Source organism: Populus euphratica, unplaced genomic scaffold (assembly GCF_000495115.2).
Source record: "Populus euphratica unplaced genomic scaffold, PopEup_1.0 scaffold33.1, whole genome shotgun sequence".
Classification (NCBI taxonomy): domain Eukaryota; kingdom Viridiplantae; phylum Streptophyta; class Magnoliopsida; order Malpighiales; family Salicaceae; genus Populus; species Populus euphratica.
The window spans coordinates 569,664-580,644 of record NW_011499906.1 but is presented as its reverse complement, the minus strand read 5'-3'; the positions used below and the strand labels follow the sequence as shown (position 1 = coordinate 580,644).

Below are 10,981 nucleotides of genomic sequence, written 5' to 3'. Positions count from 1 at the left end.
ACTAATTCTTGACTTAGTGACAATTCTTATTTTCTATAATACTATTCATTGTAATAGTATAATTATAAAATTCCACTTGAAGAAAAAAAACCATTGAATTAGGTATTAGAGGTAAGGTAGTCTTTTTATCATGATGAAAGTGTTTTTAACATATTGTATGAGGTTAGATTTGATATTTTATTTGCATATTAAAATTACTACTTTAACCCTAAATTTTTTTTAAAAAAATATAATGTCTTTAACCTAGGGATATTTTGGTCTTTTTTATTTTTTCAAAATAATATAATTACTTTGATTCTGTGTAAGATCTTACCTTTCTATCCATATAAAGTAGACCTAAATGTGAGATCTACAGCTCTAGATATGATGTAATTACTGAATAGTATTCTAGTTTGGATTGCATCGATATTTTTTTCTAAGTTTGGTCATCTCTTTGTCCTTCCAATTTCAGTTCTTAAATTCATTAATCAATCCTTTCATTTATGTGATAGGTCTGCATTTAAAATGAACATTTACAATAAATTAAAGGTATCTTATATTATTAGATGTATTATTATAAAACATGCTTTAGTTAAGGAGTTATTGATACTTCAAGTGCATAATGATGATATAAAACCTTGATAAAAATATACTTTTAAGTATCAATCAGTAGGATTTCCTTGAATAAAAAAATAATATATTTTCCAAACTATATATTGGATAGAACTGAATTTTTTTAGGAAAATATTAGACATGTGAAAATATATTATGGTAAATTTTTAGGTCAAAAAGAGTTTGAGAACATAATATTTTAGATGATCAAAGTTTATAGATGAATCTTGTGAAATATGTAAAACTAGATCTTTGTATATTGTTTGAGGCATATCTGGAATTACTAGTAAAATTTTGTTATAATTAAAACTGGGTTAGAAATTGGTCTGAAGCTTTTTAATTATGCATCATAGGCCTAGTAATACATTTAGATGAGAGAGAACGATATATTTTAAATCAAGACTCAAATATATTAAAAATAAATAAAAATTACATTTTCAGACTATATAAAGAAATTTTAACATGAGAATGTTTTTATTTAATTTTAAATAATTTGTTTTTAACCTATAAGATATTATTTAGAAGTAGTATTTCATTATCAAATGTATATTAATTAATTACTAATTTAGCTTTAGTTGCAAGTCAAAAATAATTTATTAAAACTAATTCAAGATGATTCCTTTAAATTAAAAAGTTTTATTTTTAGACTTTTGATTTCTCTATATTATTTCTCTATTAATTTATAGTATTTCTCTATTTTATTTTATTTAAATTACTTATTACTTATAATATTATTTATTTATTTTATTGAATTTTAATATAATTTAATTTCTTAATTAGAATTATTAAAATATAATTATTAATTAATTAAAAAAATTATTTATGATTTTACGAGTTATATTTTTCGTGCAGTTCACCCCCCCCCCAAAAAAAAAAGAGCGTTTTTAACAACTGTAGACTCTACAGTGTCTTGAAAAGCCTAAAATCACAGAGAAAGAAAGAGGGTAGAATCAATCACAATCACAAGAGAGAAGAAAAGGAAAATGGGTTGGATCGGAGACACCGTAGACTCCGTTAAATCGATCCAGATTCGGCAGCTACTCACCCAGGCCGTCAGTTTAGGTCAGTTTCTTACAGATATATATAATTCCTTTTTTCAGAGTTTGAATTTTGAATTCATTTGGTTCTTTAAGAGAGCGATTGTTTATGCTTTTTATAGTTATTTTTCTTATTGCCTGGTTGAATTGTGCATGAAATGCGGTGCCTGGTGGGTGAAACCGCCGTGCAGTGACGACACTGAGAAGGGCTTTAATTTCAGCTGGTTTAAAATTTGGAGCTTTAACATCATAAAGGACTGAAATTTAATGAGCTTAACGTGGTCACTGGATTCATATCGAATCGTACAATGAGCTTAGTTTTTTTTTTTTTTATTAGAGATGAATATACCATAAAACACCAGATGCAAAATTGCCTGAGAATTTTCATTTTTGGACACTGTACTGTCTTTATATGTTATCAGTGAATAATGGGTTTAAGCATTCGAGGCTGACTATGATTCTGTTCCAATTGGTTGCCTGCCATTTAATCATTTATTGAAAACAAACTGCGGAATTATTGCAATCTGTTAATGTAAATACTATCTCTTGCATGGTTCAATGCAATTTTCGATTAATTAAGCTAAATCCAATTCTACTGTAATTTGTTTATATTAGTTTGGGACACGGGTTGTGTTTGACATGACTATGTGTTTGAATTTCCATTTTTTTCTCAATTGAAGAACCTTTCATGCAAATTCTTAGTCCCTTTCATAAAATGAATAGCATAGAATAAAAGCAAGCAGGTAATACCTAGATTCTCTAATATTTGATCTGTTGCCGTTCCTTAATTATGTAGGCTAGATAATTCAGTTTATGACATTGAGTACTCCTGTTACATTTGTGATTTGTTTGCACCAGGTTAAGTTACCTCACCTCCACTTTGACACTTTAGATAGCTTGCCTTGTTGAATTTCAAATTTTCAAGCACAATCTGTTCGACATTAGAGAAGAAAACTGCAGTTCTAGAGAACTCTGTGCTGGTGTTTTGTTGTATTCCTTCTGCTAGGATATCTGGTGTTTTGAACCTTCTTCTTTTGGCTCCAGGAATGATTGTTACATCTGCACTAATAATATGGAAGGCATTGATGTGCATCACTGGCAGTGAATCTCCTGTGGTGGTTGTTCTCTCTGGAAGTATGGAACCTGGCTTCAAGAGGGTAAGCAGACTAACATGGGAATCATGGGAATTATTATTGGTATAAGATGATCTTTAATCAGTCGTGTTGTCTCATTCTTCACTCTTAATTCGTTATCTAAATACATGATAATATACACGTACAGTAACAATAATAAAGGAAGAGACATGCATTCTCCCCTATTTTGTCAAGAATGGAGGATCAGAATCATTTCTTTCACCAGTTTTCACAATTATGGAAGATGAGATAGAATTCTTTTTCAGCCTTGATGTTTTCTCAGCCAAATGACCTTGTCTCTTGGAGGCTTCAGAAGAAGTCAAAAGTACCATGTTGATTTTTGTGAACAGTTACCTGTATATATGTAGGGGTTTTTATGACAAAATGTTTAACCATCTTCATGCATTCCCCTTGTTTTTTTCACCTTCTCTTTTGAAGTTCTTTGATTGCAAGCACCTTTTTACAATTTAGTGGTGGTGGCCAATTTGTTTTTGGGAATGCTTTGTCTTAGCATAATACTCTTGGTATATCCTTGACAAGAATTACACACTTTTTCATAGGATATTCATTTTAATTAGGAAGGACGGAGAAATTGAATTGAATTTACATTTTTTAACCATTCACAAATAATGGGGACTAAAAATATTTATTAACGTTGCTGCTCTATGCTTGAATCTCTCTCTTGTTATTGACCTTGATAAAATTTGATTCCCCATTTCTTGTACATAGCTATCATAACTATTTGCATTATCTGACCAATGCTTCAGGTTAAGCATAAACAGTGGCAACATGAAACCACCTTATGTAAATGATTGATTTGGATGCAATGGAAGATTTGCAGGACACCATTTGCTTGTTATTGATGTATTTAATTACTCTGCTCCTTCTGAATATTTTCAATGAAGTCTAACATCAATCTTCAATTAGCTAGTTGATTTAGTAAATTTGTTTTTGAATATTTCAGGAGATTGTTGTAGTAATGCTTCAACTAAATATTTGCAGTATGAAGTTCTTCTTAGTGCTTTAACTGTTCTCCCTGGTTTCAGTGATGATAATACTGTTTCTTTGCACTTGAACTCCTTTAATCTATAGTATTTGATCAGACTGCTTGATTAATTATATTCACTTTTTGCAGGGTGACATTTTGTTCTTGCACATGAGTAAAGATCCTATTCGCACAGGAGAAATTGTTGTTTTTAATGTTGATGTAAGATCCTATTCTCAGTCTGCTTTTATGTAGATTGATGAGGCTTCCTTCTGTTTTCCAGCATCTGATTTCTTTTCAATTGCTTTGAAATGAGTTTTTGGTTTTGTGACACTATAAATCTATTATACAATCAGTTTTGACTATAAAAATCTTTGGTTTTGCGATATTAAGTACTACAGTCGGATAACTTGTATGCTTGATTATACTGATGGCTGAAGTATTTAGGTTTGGATTTTATGGAAACTGAGGTCCCATGTTCTTGTCCTGAGTGATATGCTTTCGCATCTGAGCATGGATATCAGAGGAACACATTTGGTTTTAGGGGCCTTCTGTTTGTGAAGATTTTTCATGTGCTTTTATTTATGGCTATTAAGTCTGGTTTGAGATAACTTAACACAGTTTTACCCTTCTCTATTATTTCAAGCTTAGTTCTAATATTCCTATGACATTAAAACATAGTTTCCTTTATCAAAAAATAGAAGCTTGCAATCTTATGATGGGAGATAATGGGAAAGGACCATCAATTGATTGAACAATTGCATATATCAGATTATAAGAAGTTCTACCATGTTGATTTTACCTTTATATTGGTTGAAAGATGGAGTTTAATAATTTATTTTAATTGTAAATCAGTTATATGTGAAACAAAATTTTGTTTTTCATGGAAAACTGTTATCACGTTTTTACCGGAACACTTTAAAAGGCAAATGGATGTTAAAATATAAATCTAGCATATCAATTAAAAAATGGTCTGTAATGTGATGTAGTTTTGAATTTCCAGTTGAGTGATTATTTGGGGCTATGGTTTCAATACAAATTTTACAGATGTTCTTTGATGTTTTGTTTGTATACTTGTAATATTTTCTCCTTCAATATTTGCTCATGTTTTGTCATGCTTCTGCCTCTTTTCCCCATTAATATGCTCATTTTGAAATTACTTTTTCATTGATCAGGGTCGTGAAATTCCAATTGTCCACCGTGTGATTAAGGTAAAGATTTGGTTGACCTAACTGCATTTAGTTTAATGCTGTATTGATACCAAAAACTACTTTGGACAAGCTGGGTGCACTACATGTGAAACAACAAAATTGAAGTGATGCATACCGGATGCCAATACCAGTGAGAGTATGTGGGTGGTGTGTGATAGTTGGGTTGGGAGGAACATGTCCTTTTGCCTATCAGTTAAACACGCCTCAAGTATGTGGAAATGGATGTTGACAATGTCCTCCATTTGCCAAGAAACTACCAGGATAAATAAACTATGTTGGATAGTAGCTGATATGACCTCCTTAAACTGATCGCAAATCGAAATCTTCTTTCATGAAAAAAAGGAAGAAAACTAAAAAGCTGTCTCATCATTAATTGCAAACATATTTTAGTCAATTATCATCCCACTGCTATGTAATGACATAGTTATAATTTTTTTGCAGGTCCATGAAAGGCAAGATACTGGGGAAGTTGATGTCCTCACAAAAGGTGTTGGCTTCTTATAGATATTATCATTGTACAACCTTAGTGTTGAAATTTTGTATATGATCTCACAAAATTAACTTTTGTTCTATTGAAAATCCTGATATACTTAAATGGTACTTTTGCCAGGAGATAACAATTACGGGGATGACAGGCTTTTATATGCTCAAGGGCAGCTTTGGCTTCAGCGGCACCACATCATGGGCAGAGCTGTTGGGTAAAAGTTTTGACTGTAACTCTTATCTTCTTTTCCAGGATTTATTTCTTGCTTCATGCTTTTTAAAACTCTTTACCCCTCCCATAGTTTTGGAACTTGATAGTATCAAGTAGATTCTTCATGTTGCTTGCTTTCATTTTTGCAGTTTCTTACCTTATGTTGGGTGGGTAACCATTATAATGACTGAAAAGCCTATTATCAAGGTACATCTTCCCTGTCAATCATTTGCCAAAACTGAAATCTTGTTTCTTGACTGTCACTATGATACAAAATAAAAACCCTGTTTAACTAATGACCTTTGTTCTGTTCTTGCAGTATATTCTTATCGGCGCGTTGGGATTGCTTGTCATAACTTCAAAGGACTAATGGCTGAAACAAAATTCAAAAGCTGCAATGTAGTAGTTAGTACCTATTGTCCTGGCTTTTCCTTGAATGTATCATTTTGGTAACCATTTTATAAATTGGGCAAAAGAAAGAGTTGGTTTATTTGATAAATTAAACTGGTAGATGATCATTGTTTTGTTAGATATTTGGTCTAACTGTTCCACGTTTACTGCTTACGCGAAAATCATTTTAAGCTGAGATGCTGGAATGAAAGCCGAATTAGTGAAAGGAGTTGATTCTGAGTCTTTCTAGTTAATCTTTCCCTTCACAGCCGAAGTTTTTTGTTTTTATACTGCGATTTTCATCAGATAAGCGTCATCGGAGCATTTTATTTTCGAAATATTAAATTGTTTAATAAAAGTGGGTGCTGAATTTGGCTTCACCGTTTTTACTGCAAGAGTTCGTCGATAGACTACAAGTCCATTGGTAATTGAATTCAATGAGAGAGCAACATCCGTGGTAGGTTCCATGCTCTATTTTATTTATTTTTCTGGAGGATAATTTTAGTTTAATTCTTGTTTTTTCCTTTGGATTCCTTTATATATAATGATGACGAATTGTTCAACAGTTCATTCTTTTTAAAATTTATTTATTAGAATGAGTGTCCTGACATTCATTCATTTTTCACATCTGATCATTTTAAAATGTAGTTGTGATTTATTTTAAAATATATTAAACTAATATTTCTTTTATTTCTTAAAAATTATTTTTACTAGCAATACATAAAAACATTTGAAAATATTAAAAAAATATTAATTTAAAGTAAATAGAAAAATTTTAAATTTTTTTAAAATGTTTTAAAAATATAAAAATAAATAGTACTTTAAACACATCTATGCTCTAATCAGATGTTTTTTAAAAAATTATTTTTTTATTTTGTTCTAATCAGATGTTTTTTAAAAATTTATTTTTTTATTTTAAATTATTTTAATGAGTTATTATAAATATAAAATTTAAAAATAAAAAATATTATTTTAATATGTTTAAATAAAAATCTCTAGCCACTGCTGTCCTATGTGTTCATGTACTCTTCCTCGTAGTGGTACTCTTTTCCATGAATGAGTCTAGGGTCAAATTTTTGACACGAAACAAAGCCCAAATCCCCTCATAACCATTCGCAGAGACACCGGCTTACCATCATCTTCCCAAAACACTTGGCAAAAATGCATAAATCCTAACTTCAAAACCGACCCCCCCGTCTCCTTTAAAGAGCCCAACCTCACTCTCTCCCTCAGATCCACTCTCACTTTCTATTCATATTTGTTTCTATAGCCCCTACTTTCTCTCTCTCTATATATATATATGTATACACACACACACACTTTTTGTTTAATTTTTGTTCTGAGCTATCTCAAGTTTGCTGCTTCTTCTTCTTTTTTTTGAGTTTTCATCCTTTTTGTTTTTCTATTTGCCAAACGGGGTTTGAAGATTTCTTCAACTCGTTGCCTGGGATCATGGTTTTAGCATACGGGTATTCTTATATTTGATGAAATTCCTCTGCGAGTTTTCCATATGTCGTGGGGATGCATTTTTATTAAGATTTTTGTCAAGCTAGTCTCTTGAATGTGGGCCGGCTTGTGCGTTTGTTTGATAGAAATCCTCTTTTTTCTGGGTTTTCTTGTTGAGTGGATTGTGAAGATTTTTTTGACATTACTGCATAGAATCTTGAGGTTGGGACATGAGTATGTTTCAATTTGAGGAAGAAATCAAGATATGCTCTCTCTGCGAGTCACTCGCACATTCCGCAACTTTGCTGCTGCCGTTGCATTAACTCATAGCCCTGCAGCTGTATCTAATCGCATTCAGAACCAAAACCAGAAGCCTTTGGAAGAACCTGCACTTCTTAAGCTTAAAGCTGAGAGAGACCCTGAAAAGCTATTTAATCTTTTCAAGGCCAATGCTGAGAATAGGCTTGTTGTGGAGAATCTGTTTGCATTTGAAGATACCGTTTCTCGCTTAGCTGGTGCTAACAGGTTTGATTACATTGAGCATTTACTTGAGCACCAAAAGACTCTTCCACAGGGTAGGCGTGAAGGGTTTATGGTGAGGATTATAATGTTGTATGGAAAGGCTGGAATGATAGAGCATGCTATTGATACTTTCCATAATATGCATTTGCGCGGCTGTAAAAGGACCGTTAAATCCTTCAATGCCGCACTCAAGGTTTTGACTGGAACCCGTGATTTAGCAACAATTGAGACCTTTGTTAACGAGGCCCCAAAGAAGTTTGATATCGAGTTTGACATAGTTTCAGTTAACATTATTGTTAAGGCTTTATGTGAAGGGGGTGTTTTGGATAAATCATATTTGCTCATGGTAGAGATGGAAAAGTCAGGGGTAAGGCCAGATGTCATCACATACACCACACTTATGTCAGCATTTTATAAGAACAACAGGTCAGAGATTGGCAATGGATTGTGGAATCTTATGGTGCTTAAGGGATGTTTACCCAATCTTGCAACATTTAATGTTAGAATTCAGTATTTGGTCAACATAAGACGGGCATGGCATGCAAATGATGTGATGCGTTTGATGCAGAGAATCGGGATTGTGCCCGATGAGGTTACATATAATTTGGTTCTAAAAGGCTTCTTCCAGGCTGGTAATCTTGAGATGGCCAAACTGGTGTATTTTTCCTTACGTGGCAAGGGGCATAAATTTAATGCTAAAGTTTACCAAACAATGGTTCATTATTTATGCAAGGGTGGAGAATTTGATTTGGCATATACGATGTGTAGAGACTGCATGAGAACCAACTGGTTTTTGAACGTGCATACCATTCATACACTGCTTGAAGGGCTAAAGAAGAATGGGCAGCTTAACAAGGCTAAGGTAATCTTGACTTTAGCCCAGAGGAGAGTGCCACCTTTTCCTTCAAGTCATTTGAGTTCCTTGCGAAATTGTATTGTCTAGAAGTTGAATTGGGGTGATGGAAATACCCAGATAAGCCTGATTTTGTAACACCACAGCTTGACAGGAGAGACTATTCTTTTCATTATATCAAACAACAAAACTAAATGGACATCATATCTTCATCCTTAACATCAAACAGGGAACTTCCCCTTTCTTCGATTAATTGATTTTAGCGCCTTGATTAAGTTCCTGGTGAAATGAAAGTTCTAAACTTCTAGTGGATGGTATCATGATTCTTGTAAGTTCTCATGCAATTTCTTCCTTTATCTGTTTCAAATCCTATGATCTCTCTTTCTAATCCATGAGTGTTGGGGTATGTGCTTTTTGGACTTTCACCGTGTCAATAATCACTCTACTTACTGAAAATCAATGTCTCCTGCCATCTTTATTCACCTCTGTTTACTTGGATTCATGACATTTTTTTAAATCATCATGCAACTTCCTCATTGTGTGGTGCATTTATTTATGAATACGACCAGGTCTTCTGCCCTGACTTGTATGTTAGGCAAATTTTCATCAGATGTGTTGTATAAATTGGCTTTCAACTAAAATTCTGATTTGATTTTTCATTTCTAAGGTGATGCCTTTTTTGTGAAACTTTTGCAGCTTCATTTGACTTAGAGTTCGATAGCCAGCTGAAAAAGGTTTCATCCTTTTCATATCTATTACTTAGATGGCAACGTTGGTAAGCATCAAATATTTTGCACATTTTTGTTTGTTGGGCTTAGCAGATGCATCGAGTTGATTTGTGGAACTTACTGCTTCATTGTTCTAAATGCCTTATATTTCAGATTTGAACTTTCGTTAAGTAAATCACTGTAAGCTGATAAATGTTAAGAGTGATGGCTGATGTTTTGATACATTTTTTTTCTGTTTTCATTGTTATGTACTTATATTGGAGTATGTGATGCAGGACAGCTGGAGGCTGTTTTAAGGCTGCAAATGCGATGTGAATAGTAATTTTAGGGTTTGAGGTGATCTTTTGATGGTCAATAGCTATAGGACTGACTGGGCTAGAACGTGTGGATGTTTAGTAATTAAATGGAGGTTGTTTGATGATTGGAATATGGGGGGGATTTGAATTGCTGGAAATTGTAAAAACTATAGCCACTCTAAAATGGTTTCTAGAAGTCACACTAGAGGATAGAAAACGAAGCTTCACACCTAGAGTTCTTAGGAGTCACACCTAAGAGAAGATTGAGTTTCTGGAATTTTTATTCATGAACTGATTCTTTCTGTATTGAAAGATTACATAACCTTTATATGGACTGAATCACTTCTATTCAATGATATTTACTAACGGATAGGTAGGAACAAAAAGTCGACACATTGGAGGGTTCTAATGAAATTGATTCATGAATACATGCTTCTTGTCCCGCCGTCAGGGAAAAAAGGCATCCTTTGCTGTTCTTGAAATCCATCCTTCTGCTCAAATGGTACGAATTCTTACCTTTTTCGTAATTGTAACTGTACGGGACAAAATTTACAATTCAAAATTGGCACAGCCTGAAAGGGAAGAGAGGAGACCTGTAAAAAGGATGCTGTTGCGAAGTAATGGGGCCACGGCCACTAGGTGGAATATTTTAATGGGGCTCTTTGACAGCAGAAAATGCATTTGAATTGACACATTCTTGGTTTGTGGCTTTCTATTAGAAATTTGACCTCATTTGATTGATGCATTCAGTGCTCAACAGAGTAACATTTTATGGCTGGTCCCTGGTTGCAGATCTGGATAAAGTGGGATTGCTAGCAACAATTGGTGCTGCATTTTTGGGCATGAACAATAATGTCCTGTGATTGAGATACCTGAACGCCTTCCGCTGCGTATTGTGAATTGAGTTTAGTTGTTTATAGGATTCTGTGTTTGACTAGGCAACTTCAGATGATACTTGTTAGCACTAGTATGATGTACGAAACTTCAACCAGTTGCTCTAGTTTTGACTCTATGGAAAATACCTGAAATGCTTGCCGATCCGCAGTTAAATGTGCGATCTGCAGCTAAATTCCACTCTCTACAAATTGTTTTGGT

At 33.3% G+C, this 10,981-nt stretch overlaps 2 protein-coding genes across 6 annotated transcripts; both read left to right on the top strand.

The window, feature by feature from the left end:
* The first annotated feature begins 1,468 nt into the window (after positions 1 to 1,468).
* Positions 1,469 to 6,293, top strand: LOC105133402 (signal peptidase complex catalytic subunit SEC11A-like). The gene is made up of 8 exons (XM_011037383.1): positions 1,469 to 1,653; positions 2,673 to 2,785; positions 3,897 to 3,968; positions 4,922 to 4,957; positions 5,399 to 5,444; positions 5,568 to 5,655; positions 5,801 to 5,858; positions 5,971 to 6,293. The coding sequence occupies exons 1-8, from the start codon at positions 1,575 to 1,577 to the stop codon at positions 6,019 to 6,021; spliced, it is 543 nt and encodes a 180-aa protein (XP_011035685.1). The 5' UTR covers positions 1,469 to 1,574; the 3' UTR covers positions 6,022 to 6,293.
* Positions 6,294 to 7,391: 1,098 nt separating this feature from the next.
* Positions 7,392 to 10,973, top strand: LOC105133401 (pentatricopeptide repeat-containing protein At1g80150, mitochondrial-like). Of its 5 annotated transcripts, none has more exons than XM_011037380.1 (3): positions 7,392 to 8,871; positions 9,559 to 9,637; positions 10,428 to 10,973. In XM_011037380.1, exons 1-2 carry the CDS (start codon positions 7,753 to 7,755, stop codon positions 9,571 to 9,573), a joined length of 1,134 nt encoding a protein of 377 aa, XP_011035682.1. In that variant the 5' UTR covers positions 7,392 to 7,752; the 3' UTR covers positions 9,574 to 9,637; positions 10,428 to 10,973. The 5 variants fall into 5 exon arrangements, with proteins under 5 accessions (XP_011035682.1, XP_011035683.1, XP_011035680.1 ...); XM_011037381.1 differs by having other exon boundaries at positions 10,679 to 10,971; XM_011037378.1 differs by having other exon boundaries at positions 7,392 to 9,190; positions 10,679 to 10,971.
* The last annotated feature ends 8 nt before the right edge of the window (positions 10,974 to 10,981 follow it).

Excerpts from the sequence above, each read along its gene's own strand:
- LOC105133401 (XM_011037378.1), top strand. The coding sequence starts at position 7,753 with ATGCTCTCTCTGCGAGTCACTCGCACATTCCGCAACTTTGCTGCTGCC.
- LOC105133402 (XM_011037383.1), top strand. The coding sequence starts at position 1,575 with ATGGGTTGGATCGGAGACACCGTAGACTCCGTTAAATCGATCCAGATT. Across the intron at positions 1,654-2,672 it reads CACCCAGGCCGTCAGTTTAG|GAATGATTGTTACATCTGCA; the intron begins GTCAGTTTCTTA and ends TTTTGGCTCCAG. Across the intron at positions 3,969-4,921 it reads TTGTTGTTTTTAATGTTGAT|GGTCGTGAAATTCCAATTGT; the intron begins GTAAGATCCTAT and ends TTCATTGATCAG.